The 15,697-nt window shown below is 43.3% G+C and overlaps 2 protein-coding genes across 4 annotated transcripts in view; one reads left to right on the top strand and one right to left on the bottom strand.

Moving 5' to 3' along the window:
- Window positions 1-150: 150 nt before the first annotated feature.
- On the bottom strand, window positions 151-3,096 carry NDUFC1 (NADH:ubiquinone oxidoreductase subunit C1). 3 transcript variants are annotated; one of them, XM_032685932.1, is made up of 4 exons: window positions 2,719-3,096; window positions 1,977-2,080; window positions 975-1,057; window positions 182-331 (listed from the first exon to the last, which is right to left on the bottom strand). In XM_032685932.1, coding segments are annotated over exons 1-4 (549 nt in total). In that variant the 5' UTR covers window positions 3,080-3,096; the 3' UTR covers window positions 182-330. The 3 variants fall into 3 exon arrangements, with proteins under 3 accessions (XP_032541825.1, XP_032541823.1, XP_032541824.1); XM_032685934.1 differs by lacking the exon at window positions 975-1,057 and having other exon boundaries at window positions 151-331; XM_032685933.1 differs by lacking the exon at window positions 182-331 and having other exon boundaries at window positions 974-1,057.
- Window positions 2,817-15,697, top strand: part of NAA15 (N-alpha-acetyltransferase 15, NatA auxiliary subunit) — a 38,324-nt gene continuing 25,443 nt past the window's right edge. The window contains exon 1 of the mRNA XM_032685899.1: window positions 2,817-3,428. Within this exon, the coding sequence (XP_032541790.1) occupies window positions 3,033-3,428 (396 nt within the window). The 5' untranslated portion in view covers window positions 2,817-3,032. The remainder of the gene's footprint in view (window positions 3,429-15,697) is intronic.

The following is a 15,697-nucleotide window of genomic DNA, read 5'->3' on the forward strand; positions in this document are numbered from 1 at the left end:
CACAGGAAAATGTACATTCTGGCATTTGTACAGACTAGTTGTATTAGGCTTCCCTAATATATCTTCCAGAATAACACAGAGGATTTTAAAAATAAGATCGATTATCTATGAAATGGAAATGCAACATAAAACAACTTCAAGACCAGCAGAATGAAATATTAATGGCGACAAAAGTCCTTGAAAGTTTCTTCTAGGCTTTATAATTTATTTCATATCTATGCACATGAAATGTATGAACATACGAGCAATTACAGAACTGTACTCCTGCTGTGCTCACTTATTTGTAGGACAACCGGTGATCACGTTACTTCTTACTGAGCACATCATCAACCTAAGGAAGAGGGAAAAAAGAAATCTTAGCAACAAGAAAAATAGATGTGATGAATATGGTTAGAAACATCTCATAACATCCTGTATTTTTATCTGGAGAGAAATGTGTACGGGGAAAAATAACCACAGCACCACAAGTTTTTCCTCTATCTAGTATAAGGAATTTTTTCATGTGGAATATTAATTGCTCTGAGGCCATAATCCCAAAAAGACTTCGCTGGCAGACAGACAGACAGTTTTTTACATTGAAAAGCACAACAACCCATACAATCTGCCCTGTAATGCACATCTAAGGGCATTGACTTTACATAATTTTTATGTATTTCAGCTACTCTGATCTCCTTGCCACTGAGCCACTTGAAAGGTGTTCAATTTACAAACTTTATTCACTATAGATGCTGTAAGAGATGTGTCACATGTCCAAGACAGAGAGCCAACAGTGAATATATGAAAATAAAGATCAGTCACCTTATCAATTTAAAGCTGGAATGAGTTAGAAGAATAGAAAAAGCCAAGATGTAAAGTATTAAGGAAAATAATAAGGAAAGAATGTCAATCTGCTATCTTGACTGCTACCAGATGTCAAAGATCTTCAGAATTTCTGTTAAGTCAAAAGCATTTGTAATCTCTATGTGTACACTTACTATGAGCATTCTGTACACTTGTGGTGTCCCTCTTTTTGTCTTCTCTCATATTCCATTACATCTTCATTATGCTGGTTGATAAGCTATAAAATAGCAGTATAGGATAAATAGCTATACAGTTTCACAGCTGGATCCAGACAACAACAAGACTTCTACAGAATATAAAATTCCTATTATCGGAATGCAAACCAATATGTAACTGGGACAATACAGAACACATCATCTGTAAATTATCAACTGAAAAACCTGTGGGAAAAAATGCCTCATTGGATAAACTGACTAACTGAAGGCAGGGGGCTCATACTATCAATCAATTCACCACCCCCAAAAAAGGTGAAAAATCCAAAGGGAATCCACCCCACCCTGACAATGCTTTCATTATGGGAGTGCTGCTCATCCTGCACGTTTCTTCCTGAGAGCTACTACACTCTGTCAATTTAACAACATCAAGCCTGTTGAGTTCTCTAAAATAGGGAGTATTTTACACCTGCATTTCACTCAGGAAAAGAGGGGTCTAAATCTATTGAAATCAGCTAACGACCATCTTAATCAGCAGAAAAATGAGAAGAGAATGCATTAGTGGTCTGACAAACACAAGACTATTTGGGCACAACAGTAGTGGTTTTTTGTTTGTTTGTGGTTTTGTTTGTTTGTTGTTTGTTAGGTTTGGAGGTTATTGCTGTTGGGTTTTTTTTTAAGATCTGTGGGGAGAATAATGTCAAAGCATTAAGCCGGTAGGCTTGAAGAATTAATTCTTCTGTTGTGGCTGTTTTAAGTTTGAAATAGAGAAAAGCTTAATAAGTTGTTTATTTTTATAAAGAAAAGCACAACGTAAAGCTGGGAAAACATAAGGGATCAACATAATTATGCTTCAGTCTTGACACCCGCTATGACCACCCATTATCCCCAACGACTCAGTAGGTTGCAGTCATTGCATTTACATCACAACTGTAAATTTCTTGGCAATAGTTAAGTTCAGCAAAACCGAATGAAAACACTTACAAAAGCCCACAAGGCAGCAGAGGTGCCAAACGCCAAGCCGACTCCCAGCCAGTTTGGTTGGGCATAATTACGTTTTCTCGCAACAAACGCGGAACGAGTAAAAGCTAAAAAAGGCAGAAGATTACAAACGCGTTAACACAGACCAAGTCATTACTGACACTCGTGCAATCAGGAAAAAAGAACAAACACCAAAATGCCATTATGAAGTGGTCCCCCATAACGTTTGTGGGGGACACACCCGCGGGAGAGGGGACGGGCCGCTGCCAACCACTCAAAGTAGTGCCTTTTGCCCTTTCCCCGGCCACAAACCCCACCTTCCCCGCCTCTTCTGCTCCATAGAGCTGCCTCTTACTGTTCCCTGCCGAAAGCCCCCATCTCCATCCCTTCCTCACCTCCCTCCCCACCTCACCGAGGGCGCTCCGGGCACCGCCTCCCAGAGGAGCGCCCGCACCACCACCGCGGCGGGGCGCGGCGGGCCCTCCCCCGGGAACGAAGGAGGAAGCAGTTTCTTAATCAATTGTCTTAACACAGAAATCAGCTTTGATCAAAACCACCAAGGATAGCGAAGCTGCCACCACAGGGATTGCTTTAATCCCGGCCGCGGAGCGGGGCGCACTCCAGCTCCCAGGGCCGCCACCGCTTCCCGCGCAGGCAGCGGAGCCCCCGAGGCGCCGGGCCAGCCCCAGGGCACAGAACCCTCCGCCTAGCCCCGCACGGACCCCGCTATGCCGCCCCTGCTCACCGAGGCCGGGCGCCGCCGTCACCAGCCCCCATACCCTGCCCGCCCTCAGCGCCGCCGCCATCTTGTCGGCCGGGCCCGGCTCCGCCCGCCGGGCGGGGGTGGGACGGGACGGCACCGCCCCGCCCCGCCCCGCCTGTGCCCGGGGCGCCGGGGGCCATGAGCTCTGCCGGGCGAGCCCCGGCGGGCCCTGGCAGTACCCCTCGCCTTTCCCCGCCCACCCCCGGCGCCGGGCGGTGCCTCCCCGGGCCGAACCGGGCAGGGGGGGCTCGCCCCCACACACCTGCCGGGGCGGGGCGGCCGCGGGGGCGCGGCGCATGCGCGGAGGCACCGTGACCCGGCTGGGGAAGCGCGGCGGTGCCATTTTGGCGGCGGCACCGCGGCCCGAGCGGGGACCACGTGAGCGCGCCCGGGGCTGGCGCGGCGGGCCCGGCGCTGCACGGCCGGGACGGGCCGGCGAGGGCCGCGAGGGGCCGCGCTCGCGGCCGCGCCCGGGGGGCGGCCAGGCCAGCGGAGGTGAGGCGGCGGTAGCGGCCGCCGCGCTCCGGCGGGGAGGCTCCCGGCAGCGGCGGCCGAGCGGCGAGCGGGGACGGGACGCGGGCCCGCCCGCCCACCCGCCTCCCAGGAGCGCCTCGGCGGAAGCGGGAGCGGCGGGGAGGATGCCGTCCGTCAGCCTGCCGCCCAAGGAGAACGCGCTCTTCAAGCGCATCCTGGTGAGTGGCGGGGCGGGAGGCCGCGGGGAGCGGGGGGAGGCCCTGGACCGTGTCCCGGGGCCGGCGGGCAGCGGGGCCCCGGCGACACCGCCCCGGGCCCGGCGGGCCCCAGCCCCGGCTCCTTCCTGCCCATGGGCCGCGCCGCGTCCCACCCGGGCCGGGGGAGCCGCGATTCCCCTTCCCCACCTCCGTGACCCGCACTCCGGGCTCCCTGAAGTCCCCCCTCGGCCTCTTCATTCATCGCCCGCCGCTGCAGCCGCCGCCCTGCCTGGGCTTGGTTTTCTTTTCTTTTTGTTTGGTTTTTTGTTGTTTTTTTTTTTTTTTTTTTTGACTCTCTCTTATAACTCAGATTTTGGTCGGTGGGGAAGATGGCTTTCGGAGGAGGAGGAGGAAGTGGAGAAAGGATGAAGGTTTTTTTGAAGTCTTGCCGAAGTTTTAACTTAACAGCCAACTCCTGTTTGGAAAGTTTGACAGTCGATTTTTCTGGCGTGTGGGTGAAAGGAAGTTCAATGGGATTTAGGGAATAAATCTGATTTTTTAGAATGGTTTTAAGACAGCGTCTAGTCCAAACACTATCAAAGTGTGCTCAGTTCAGTTGCATCTTATGGAACTTGTTTCAAATTTGATGCGTTGCTGCAGGAACATTGCATTTCTAAGGACTTGGGGTGAATTGGAAATGTCAGAATTTTGATAGTGAGAAACTTCAGTAAATTTGTTTAGAAGATTCTGTTATTTGGGTCAAGCACTACGTTGTTTTCTCTCAAAAAGTCAATTGTGTCTAAAAATTTCATGTTCCCTTTCGAAGAGTCTTATACTATTATTTTAAGTATGTTCCCTTTCAAAGAGAGTTACACTATTATTTTGAGTCCTTCCACAGATCAGAAGTAAGACGAGTACTGTTGTCCTGTTGGACAATAATAGCACTCTTAAGGCTCTGTAAATTTGTGCTCCTTAAGTGGGAGGGATGTGTACAATCTTTTGTCACTTCTTTTTCCAAAATATTTTGTGAAAATGAAATGGGTAGCACTAGAAATTCCTATGCACAGGCACCTCATCTTGAGACACACAGCTTCAGTTAGGCTTAAAAAGTAAACACAGCTATACAATTTATTTCTGTTTTGAAAGATTCAGCCCTGCTTGGGAGTTGGTATGACCTTGTAGTAAGTGTGTAGTTTTTGGTGTGTTATGAGCTGGAGAAGTAGTAGCCTTGTTGCTCGCTGATCCATCTTCCTTTGCATTGAGGATGGCCTGTGCGGTTACAGGACAGACTGAATCAAGAAGCTTGTCTGTGTTTAAATCTGACTCCTTTTTTGTGCCCCCCCTTTTTTTTTTTCCTTCCATTTTCCTTAGGCTTGGGACATGGCTGGGTATTTGTGTGGAGGAACAAGCAGAGAGTAAGAGTGTCTTTGGAAAAAGTGCTGGCTCAGCAGCTGTGAGTTAGATGAAGCTTCTTAATTTGGTTCAGATTAGAAAAGAGAAAGGTGTGCCCCAGCACAAGCAGGTTTCTTCATACTCTCTTTTTTTTTTTTGACTGAAAATCTTTAATGAAAATACAAGAGTTTGAGGTACTGGGTAGGCTAAAAGCTACTCTGTCATTCTGATATTTTCCTGTATCTTGCAGGGATGAGCCTGTGGTGTGTAGTCTGGTATTTAAGACTACCCTGTGATGAGGTGGCTTTGTAACATGTGGTGAATAAAAAAAGGCTTGAAGCTGATTTTTGGTCACACTGGAATTTTGGCTAATGAACTGCTTGTCTGCCTTGTTATGGATAATGACTCTACTTTGTGAACTTCTGGTTACGTGTTTGCCTTGAATTAGTAAGGCATCTTTTAGGAAGTCCCATTTATCAGTGCAGGCCCTAGGAAAAATCACTTCCCTGCTCCTGTGCCTTCTCTCCACCTCTCTCTTCCTGCAGCCTCTCCTTGTTCTACTCCTTGTTTTCTGGAGACTGTAACACTTAATCCTCTGCCACCTCTTCCCGTGGTCCATGGCTGGTGGAACAGCAGCGGGAGGAGCTGGATTCTAGCTGGGCACCTCTGAGCCCCCTGCCACCTCCCCAGGTGGCCTGACTGCCTGGCCCTGGCTCAGCACATGCTGCCTCCTGTCCCAGGCTGACACATGTTCTGTTGAACACATCTGGGTGAGATCTTTTTTCACCAGATGCTTTGAGAACCAGCCCAAGTGTTTCTGAAAGGAGGCATTACCCTTCAGATAGATGATTAATGGTACACAGGCTGTTAACCAGGAGTATAAAACCATTTATATTCTGATTTTCATGGAGGTAATAAACACAGGAGTTAAATAGGTGGCTGCCTTATATTTTTGCAAGTGAAGCATAAAATTGAAGAAAGCAACCTGACTCTGAGTGTGTTTTCAGTTCCTGAGGCCTCATTTCTTTGCCATTTTTAAGAAATATACCTGTAACACAAACACTTAAGGTCTGCAGCAAGCTGCTCAGCTTTCCATGGCAAAGGGCAATAAGTAGCTCTCAGAGTTTGGTTTTCTTGTTTGTTTAGTAGTAAACATCCTGTATGATCAGGACGTTTCTTATGCATATGGATTTGCTCACAAGCCAGCATTTCCACTCGACTGACAAATGCTGAGTTCAGAAGCGTGTGCACTTTGCCTTTGCATGTTCCAACACACTATAACTAGACTAACCTCTTCCAGTCACTCTACAGGTATGTGGAGGTTCTAACAGAAACATTTTTCCATTTGAAAGGCATTTTACAATGTAGAGCTCCTGTAGTACAACGGGAAAGGGATCTGCAAGATTTGTTTGAATAAAAAAGCCACCCACAGGATTAGCAATCACCGTTCTACTTAAACTTGCACTTCCATTGAAAGAAAGTGTCTAGCTTACACTGTTTTTCTAGTTTTAACTGTTTGCTGTTAAGTCTACAGGTAGATGTTCCAGTTCTTCTGCTCAGAGGTTCTGAGGAACTTAGAAGAAAAGCGGTTCTCAACATTTGAACATTTAAAATGATTCTTTTGAACACACATAACTTCTAGGTGGTCCAGAAATTACTGGAGAAGAATTCAGGTGAAGACAGAGGAAAGGGTAGAATAGTAAACACAGCAAAGAAATGAAGAAGTTGGCTTTTTGGTACACAGAAGGCTGGATGCACTATGAAGTAATGGAGCTTACTCCATTTCAACTCTCCCTTACTATCAAGTATAGAACTAGTAGTTGTAGGAAGTAAGATAGACTGATTCTTAATTTTTTTTTAGTTCAGTATAACTGATGAACATTCCTGGCATTTTGCCAAATTGTTCAGCCACTGTGTCTGGTCAGGTGCAATTCATCAGTGATGTTCACTTTTATTTCACAAATCCCAAAGATAATATACAATTAACTTTTGTTTGGATGTGGAAGTTAAATATGTTGAAAATGCATTGAAGAAATATTAAATACAAAGCTATTAGAGGTGCCACATATTGTGTGGAAGAGTTTTTTTCTTTTAGTCCCTTTAAGAAGCAGAGGATAAAGTCTTTGGAGTCATGATGTTCTGGCAGAGTAAGGTTATGCAAACACCTCACCATAGCTAGTGGCTTTAGCCTCTAAATAATATGGCTGGAGCAAAGAGAAAAAAAGTCCCAAGTATTTAAGAAGTGAAACATCTTTGTGTTTTATGTTGGAAACGAGCAGTTTAAGTGTGGAACTAAGTGTGTTCGGGCCTTGTTTAAACAATTTGGCTGATTTATAACTGAAGTACATGCTGTAGAAGTGACCTGCTGAGGAAGCAAGATGCCTGGCTGGTCTGAGCTGTGTATATTGCATTGTATGGAGATCACGGTTTCTCTGTTCAGGGCTGGGGGTTATCAGTGGTCCTCACGATGCATGGAGAGCTGTGCATCTTTCATCTCTGTACTGGTCACCTTAAGTGCTTGGCAGGCTTGACTGGGCATGGCCAGAGCCTGAGTTCTCTCTCCAGTGGACATTAGAGTATCCAGTGTGTCTCCTGCAGGAAAGGGGCGTTTGAATTTCACCTTTAGATGGTAATTTTTACTTTTGCACTGCTGTGCTTGAGGGTGTTATCTTTGAGCTGGTGGTCTTCCTCTCCATGCTGGCTTTGACAAGTGTCCTACTAAAAGATACAGGAACTTCCTAATGATAAAAAAGCCTGTTGAACAGCATCTCTTCCATGTCTCTGCTGTAAATATGCCAAGTCCCTCCTGCTGGGCCATCTTCCTGTTTCTTCATTCCAGAATCTGCTCCCTGTCCCTCCACTTTAAAACTAGACAGACCAGTGCTTCTCCTTTGTTAATACTTTCACCAGCACCAGTCCTTTAAAAGCTATGTTCTATATGTAGAAGTTCAGCTGCTGAGTTTAAGATCACTGAGGTTGCAGACTTGGAAATCTCCTCTTAAGTGATCTTGATTCAAGATTAAAGACTTCATTTCCAGAATTTCACTTTCCAGTAGCCAAATAAATTAGCTCATTTTGCTTGCAATCATTGTTGCATTTGCATGACTGTACGGTGATGAAGTATGTTCACTGGAATTTCGCCATGTACTGTCTCAGTTGAAATATGGAATTGCTAACAAGGCTTTTCCAATATCCTGGCTGTTGAGATGTCAATCACTTGGTTTTTCTTTGCCAAAAGAAATACCCTGCTTGGCCAGTGGTAGTAGTAGTAAAAACCGTGTCTTGGTTGAAACATTTTAATGGAGGTAAAGAACAGACCTGCTGCTTTAAGCAGAATCACTGATCCTGTTTTTCAGAACTATTTCTCAAACTTGCTAAAGAAATTAATTACTGTTTGAGACTTTAGGATGCCATTAAGGATTCACTTGAGTAATACTGCTGTTAATAAAGCCTGTTCACCAAATTAGGCCATTTGTTGTCATCAGAACTGCCAGAAATCATAGAAACTTGACTGATTCCCTACTGTAAATTTCTGAGGAGTGGCATAATTTTACCTGTTTCACTAGTGAAAATAAAAGACTTATTAACAGAAATACGTCCTAATTTCTTCACACTGGATTATAGCCAGTCTTATGTTATGACTGTAGATACTATATACTGAACCCAAAATGTTTTTCATAAGATTTGAAACTAATCATAATTGGGGCAATGGAGTTAGTTCTGTTTGTATGGTGCTACCCTTTATTTTGGTTAGAATTTGATCAAGTTGTGTTTATTCCTGTTTTTGGAAGCTTTTCTTCATGAGTTTTTGCTGATGGCACTTTCTGGGCATCTCAGGTTCAAATCCTGTCCACTACAGCCCTTTGTCAATGCAGCAGGAGTGGGGATAAAATAAGGAATTGCATATTTTCTGCTTTTGCTGATGGGGAATTTAGAGAAAATCAACAATTGTTCGTTGCCACCCTTAAAACTGAGGTCAATGGGACTTGTTAACAAGGATTTCTGTTTGCTTCTGTGATACCACACAATCAAGTTAGTGAACCTCCTAATGTTGAAGAACCACCTTTCTTATCTTAACAGACACATGTAACTATTTCGCAATGGCTCGGTGCTACCAGACTACATCTCATACCTCAGTGCTAAGGGTGAAGAGAGCTCTGGACATAGTACATGAGTAGAAAATGTAACCTCACCATGTACCTTGGACTATTTTGTGAGATACATCCACGTTTCAACTCAGCTGTAACTCCAGAACAACCTGGGCTCCTTTAGTCCCTTTCATGCCATGTCTTGGAATTTGAGTTGGTATACTTAATTGTTTCAGATGATAATTAAAAACCAAACATACTCTGTGCATACTGGATCTCTTGGGGGGTACAGTCAGTTTCTTGATGAATTCAGGTGAAGTCTGAACATCGGGGTTCCAGAGTCATGGACAGAAAGCAGCTGAGCTTAGTTGATATGGCCAAATTCATGGTAATTCTCCCCAAGAAAAAGAGGTTAAAGTAAGTCAAATACTGGCCAACAGAGCTCATGTTGAATAATGGGAGTTTTAGCAAGTCTGTCTTCAGTAAGTGAAGATTTCTAGTCTTCTAGAAGAGCTGTAACTATTTCTCAGCCCCCATTTCCAGCTGGATTTGTTAAATAAAGAAATGAGACCAATTCAAAAGCATAGATTTTTTTTTTTTTTGCTGCCTCGATATTGGATGAAAAGGTGCACATATTTCTTACCTTCTCTTAACTAACTTCAGTTTGAACTTGTTCTGTTCCTCCCATTGTATTATACCAAGCACTGCTAGTTAAGAAGGTATCAGTCACTCCAAAAAGTCAGGCATGCTGTGCAGAGGAGGATTTCTTACTCCCTAGAGATCGCTAGGGACTGTCAGGCAATTGCTGAAGCTGTCTCTTACACGGAAGAGTTTGGTCAGTCAACACCACAGAGCAATGAAAGAGGATGGTTGGTTTCAGTTTGGCAGCAAAAATTATGCAAGTTTGCTCCAGAGTTTTTCATCATTATCCTGTCTCTAAGGTTTGTGTGGGTTTTTCCAGTCTTTGGGTTTATATGTCTTATATTTGTCACAAAACTGAATCAGTGTGGTGGAAGCTTTTGCCTGGAGCTGCTGAGCTCTTTGATATGGTTAGTGCTCAAAAGACCCACTAATTCATGGTGAGTAGTAGCTCCAAATGCTCCCAGCTATCAGAATCTTCTTTACTACATTTAGGTTGAATTAGTGCACCTTAGTGACTTAACCTGATCTAGTCTAGCTGAAGAGAGAGTAACTGTGCTGGAAAACAGCCTTGAGCTGCACAGCACCTGGACTTACTGTCTTTTAAGTGCTGCATCTGAACTGTGCTGGAAGAGATAGATTGGATCTGAGTGGCAGATGTACATGTCATGCACTGTAAGTGCACACCTTAGCTCATGTGAAGGCCAAGGATGATGACACTTTCTGCTGCCAAAGGTCTTGCAGCATTGTATTTGCCAACATTACTGCGTGATGCCACAAGTGTACATGTGCATGACTGCTACTGGGAGAAACTAGAGAGTCCTCTGAGGAGCACACTGCTGGAGTTGAAAGAGTCTGTCTTAGAATCATAGAACAGTCTGGGATGGAAGGGACTTTAAAGGTCATCTAGTCCAGCTCCTCCTCCAAAGTCGAGGAGACTCACAAACCCTTAGGGAAGAGAATAGCAGAGTGTCAAATCCATGAATTGTTCTGAATGAGCAGCCCGTTCGTTCTCCATTGTACTTCCTCCTGGGGACTTTCAGATGGAACTTTCAGATGCAAGTAAAATATTCCCCTGTGCCCATATGTGGATCAGCTGTTCTGGTAACTCTTGTATATGATGCAGAGCATCTGCAATATGTTGCTTTTTACAGTGTCACTGCTGAGAGACAGTACAGTGGACTAGTAATGAGAAAAGTTTGCAGCTCTGCTGTCTTTTGGGGCTGAATCCAATTTTGGCACTCATTCAGTGAAAAGTCGTATTCTTTAGCTGGTCTATCACAGCACTGACTAAATGAGGATGCTTGCTTTTACTGCATTACTGTGAGCAAGAAGTGATTTCCTGTGGGGGTTTTGGTGGGTTTTTTTTTGGTTGGTTGGTTTGGGTTGGTTGTTTTTTAAGTATTAGGGCATTGGGTGGTATGCATTCATTTTACTTCAGTTAATTTGCAGATATGGGAGTTTAAAAATAATGGTGTTAAGTTGGAGTTAAAAGTCTGACCTGGGAAAATACAGAGTTGTAGAAGAGAATACAGTTAAAAGTTCTTCATGCTGGTTTTTTTCAAAATTCTGTCTTTTTAATAGAAATTGCACACTGTTGGTTTGTTCCTATTCAGTTTCAAAAAGGCATAACAATTGGGAATGTGATCCCATTCCACCCACCTGGGTCTGCCATATCCTTTTGACTTTCACCCCATTCTTGCTTACAACCGCCTATGCTGGTCCCAGTAAGAATAAGTCAATAAAACCCCAGCGCTCCCACTTGTGAGTTTAGAGAGCAAATGGTAGCTTCTTTTCTTTGGTACTTATTCTTGAGGAAAAACCTCTAGTTTTGTGTGCTTCCAAGTGAGAAGACAAAAGGCAGCTTCTCCTTTATTTTGTTCTTCTGTGACTTATCATCAGCTTGCTCATTAAACACTCCTGAGTCTACTTCTCATCTGTTTAATCAGCTGCAATATCCAGCCTGGATGGACTCTTCTGAGACTTTTTAATTTTGTTTTACTGCTGCAAATTGATTTTAAAACCCCCTTGAATCAGCTAGATTTTACATGTTTTTTCTCAAGTGTCCCTGCTGGAAAGGCAGTTCTCTACTTTGTGTGTTGTGATCCAGGTGATTCTTTGCATAGGTTGATTGATACTTAGTGGCAGTGTAGATTCACTGTGAAGCTTCAAAGACGACCCCTGGTAACTCCTGGTATTGTGCTGAGTTAGAGCTACTGTTGACTGTCCATGTTACTGAATGTACAAGGCACTTTCATCTGCAGTGTAGTTATTATAAAATGTCTTACCAATAAGGCATTGGTTTAAGTTGGGATGGCTATTAGGTTATTTAGTTTAATTATTAAATGCTTGCATTGCCTGAAGACTGCTTTGTGATAAAGAGGCTTTGCACCCCTGGATGTGAATATGTGCAGAATATTTCATGTGTAGTGGCAGGGTCTGGTCTGCTGTGTGCCGTGTGTTTGATGCTGAGGTACATCCCTGCATGTCAAAATGATGCACCTGACTATTATCCTTGGGTTTTAGTTGGAAACATATGTATCTGTCCATTGAAATGTCTATTTTGACAGGTAGAATGTGCTGACTGCTTACAGGCAGCAAATAAGTAAAGAGCCTACTTGTGTACATTTCAAAAATGTAAAATTTCTCAAATGCACTTGTGACAATGTATTTGTTTATACAGTATATTAAAAAAACAGTGTTGAATTAAGTTTGGGTGTGCTATTGTCAGCAACTCTGAGTGCTGCTATAATCAGTAGCATGGCCCTTGTGGGTACCTGGAGTAGTTGTTCAAGAATCCACATTAGTCTTATTCTTTAACTGTGGGTTTGGTAGCAAGATATAGAGAGTGGATGGGGGGAAGATTCACAACTGGAAAACTGGGGCAAGGGGGGAACAAACTCCATCCAGCAGTTAGCTGTCTAGATGTAGGTAAGCTGTAAATAGGGGAGTCTTTTCACCTTTCTTCATGGCAGCCATCCAGGAAGAAATGTGGAGGAATTCATTCACACTTGGCACGATGAGCTGGTGTGTGTGTGTGTGTGTTTAAGGCATCTGCTGGCCAGAATCTGAGTCTGCACAGATGCCTTGATACGACTTAGAGATCTGAATGCCTCCTTCCATCTCAGACTTGGGATTCTGGAGAATATTGTGTATCTCTGTTCCTTATAATTTCACTATCAGTCTGTCTGGTAATTGCCATGCATTCAAATCCATCAAATAAATTCTTTTTGTTGGGGAGAGCAGCGCAAATGCAAATTCTTTCCTACCTGCTATGGTCTTGCATGATTTTGAAGGAGTCATACTTTGCCTGCCTCATCAATTCTTTGTAGAATTGTATTAAAGCAAATGTTATTTCCTTGCTGTGAATAGGGAAAATTAGTTTAAGGGTTATAAAAAGAATCCTGGTGTGTTTGGAATAGGTTGTAATTCTGGCCACAGCATGTATAGAAAAGCTTGGTAGATATCTTAAAAGATCTGTTAACTTATTAAAGGAAAAGCTTTGAAGGACAGCAAATGTGCAATAGGTTCAGTACTGAGGGAGGGTTAGATTCTGATTTCTAACACATTAGCCCTAACCTCACTCTTTAGAAGTTTAGCTTTCATGTTTTCTCATTGCATGATGTCACAAGCTGTAGCTGCAGCACTTGTCTGTTAAGCATCATAAGCAGGCTCTGACTGATGGCTTTGGCAGTTTATATGTGCAGGAATTCAGCTTAGAGGAGGCAACTGTGCTCTTTTAGATATCTCTGGAACAGAAAAATATGTTACTTCTGCAGAACAGCTGTCCCAAAGTAAGGGTTGGAGGTAGAGAATGACTTCTACAAGCTATTCAACTGTGAGGAAACAAGCTACCCAGATGAATATTTGTTTCCTGAACGCCTGTATCCTTTTATGTGCCAAGAATACTTAAGATGTCACCATTCCTGCTGCTGAGATTATTTTTTTTTAATTTAAATTGCTCATTCTTTTTTCTCCTCTTACTTAAAAACTACTGACTCCCCTTAAAGATTTTTCTCTCCCAGGCTACATATTACTCACACACATCTTTCCTTGTGTTGTTCTTTTTGTTCTTCCTTTCACTTTTTCAGTATTTTCTGTCTCCTTTTTCTTAAAAAAATTTTATTTCACGTTCCTGTTCCTTGAAACCACAGGCTCAGTGATGTTTGTACTAGCCATGGTTGCATATGCTGCATTCCTGGCTTCCTTCTCCCTTCATTTAAGCTTGTTAGTCCATAATCTCTTTGGATAATGAGTTAAGTATGATCATGGTTTCAAGTAGTGGAATCTCAGTGATGCTGTTGGGCCCACTTTAAGGAAACAGTCTCTTCTGAAGGGGAATGAAACATGACCTCAATTTCATTTGTTCCCTTCCTTCCATTGTCAGAACGTAACAGTGTATACACAGAATAAGGAAAGTCATAAAATGACACAATTTGAAATGTTTCCGTTAGCAGAATGAAATAGGCTTGAAGTACGAACTTGAAAGGTTGGAGAAGTTGTATACAGGAAATCACTCCAACTTGTCTTGATCTAGAAATACCTGAAAATGGAGACCTAGGATGCTTCACTGGGGAATATACACAGCTATGGCTGGTTTTCCATTTGCTACTGCAAGAGGAGCAGGTACATGATTGGTTCCTGGTAACTTCTTGGTCCTATCCAAGTGTTCTCTGGATTGATGGGAACCTTTCTGTTGATGTAATGGATATAAACTTGCCAATTTTTCCTTTGTGAAGCCTAAAGGAAGACTTTGTTAGAATTCTCAGTGAGCTTACTCTGTTACAAGCTACCTTTCATCGTGAGTTCTGTATCACCCTGAGAAAATTTTATGTTCCTGTATTTCCTATCTCTAGCTTATATACCAACTTGAATGACTTTGCTTCAAGGTGAAAGTCTGGTAGAGTTTGTTAAATGGAACCACTTAGAGATGAGATTTTGTGTTCACAGCCGACATCTGAGCAGCTGTACTTAAAACCAAACTGCAAACCCCCAAAGTGCCCCTTCTGCTGCTGACAGGGCCTTAGTTACACTGGAGACACGTTCTGCAGTTCCTGTGGCTGCACCACTTCTGTGACAGGTTTTGCTGCTTTCACAACTACCTGGGTGGGGGCAAATGGCGGCTCTACTTTTCAGGGAGGAGGCCTGGGTGTAACTTCTATGACTGATGGTTTCAATTAAAATAAAAAAAAAGTTAGATCCTGTTGTGTTGTCACCTGTAAACTCTCTGTCAGCTCTGACCCGTGGCTGATTACAGTGACTCAGCCAGCTACTTGAAAGCAGGTAATGACTGAAAGGTATAACTAATACCCAGCCAAGTTTAATAATAATAAGAAAAAAAATAGCTGCCTATACAGATTTTCTCATACCTTAATGTTCCTTTGCTACGTGGTTGCACTGCTGACTTCTCCTGTCCTTGGTGATTTTTCAGTTGTCTTTTGAAAGTGTTCAAAGTAATAGTTGGATGAGGCATTGAAGAAAATGATGTAGTGAAAGATGTCCCTGCCTGTGGTGGGAAGGGTTAGAACTAGGTCTTTGAAGGTCCTTTCCAATCCAAGCCATTCTGTCATTCTTTTCTTGGTATGTTCCCCTTTGAGTACATCTTGCCTGCTCTATCTGAGTATCTTCCTTCTCCTCTTCCATTTCCATGATTGCCTTTCTCTAAAGGGTGGTGGCAGTGTAGGGGAGTCAAGATCCTTGGTTTGTGGTACATCTTGGTCTTCAGCCATATTATTTCAGCTGTATGACTTCAGTACCTAGAAAATAATACATCTATTTAGTGTTTTACCAGTTTTTTACCCCTTTGAAGTTTATTGTTGGTGTTTCCATCTGTGCTTTAAAAGACAAAACTGGACACTAAAGAGCACCTTTGATTATGAAAAGCAACATAAAACAGAGAAGTTGTAAATATGCCATTTTCTTTTTTAAGCGTTTCCCTAACATTCATGTAAAGTTTTATTTTTAGAACTTTTTGGTGTCGGGTCTGCCTCTGGAGTGCTTAGAGGACAAATGGTGTCCATATGTGCTTATGAACACTCTTGGATAATTACTTTGGAGCAGTGTGAGGAAATGTGGAATCCTGAGCAACGAGTTATTTAGGAGGACTTGAAAGCTGTCAGCTGTACCAAATTTTTACACCCCTGTCAGCCATCCTGCCACCAGGACAGATCA

The sequence above is a fragment of the Chiroxiphia lanceolata genome, chromosome 4 (assembly GCF_009829145.1).
Source record: "Chiroxiphia lanceolata isolate bChiLan1 chromosome 4, bChiLan1.pri, whole genome shotgun sequence".
NCBI lineage: Eukaryota > Metazoa > Chordata > Aves > Passeriformes > Pipridae > Chiroxiphia > Chiroxiphia lanceolata.

Coding starts and splice junctions, on each gene's coding strand:
- NDUFC1 (XM_032685932.1), bottom strand. CDS start 3,079: ATGGCACCGCCGCGCTTCCCCAGCCGGGTCACGGTGCCTCCGCGCATG. Junction 2,081..2,718: donor GACGGCGGCGCCCGGCCTCG/GTGAGCAGGGGC, acceptor TGCCTTTTTTAG/CTTTTACTCGTTCCGCGTTT. Junction 1,058..1,976: donor CTGCTGCCTTGTGGGCTTTT/GTAAGTGTTTTC, acceptor GCTATTTTATAG/CTTATCAACCAGCATAATGA.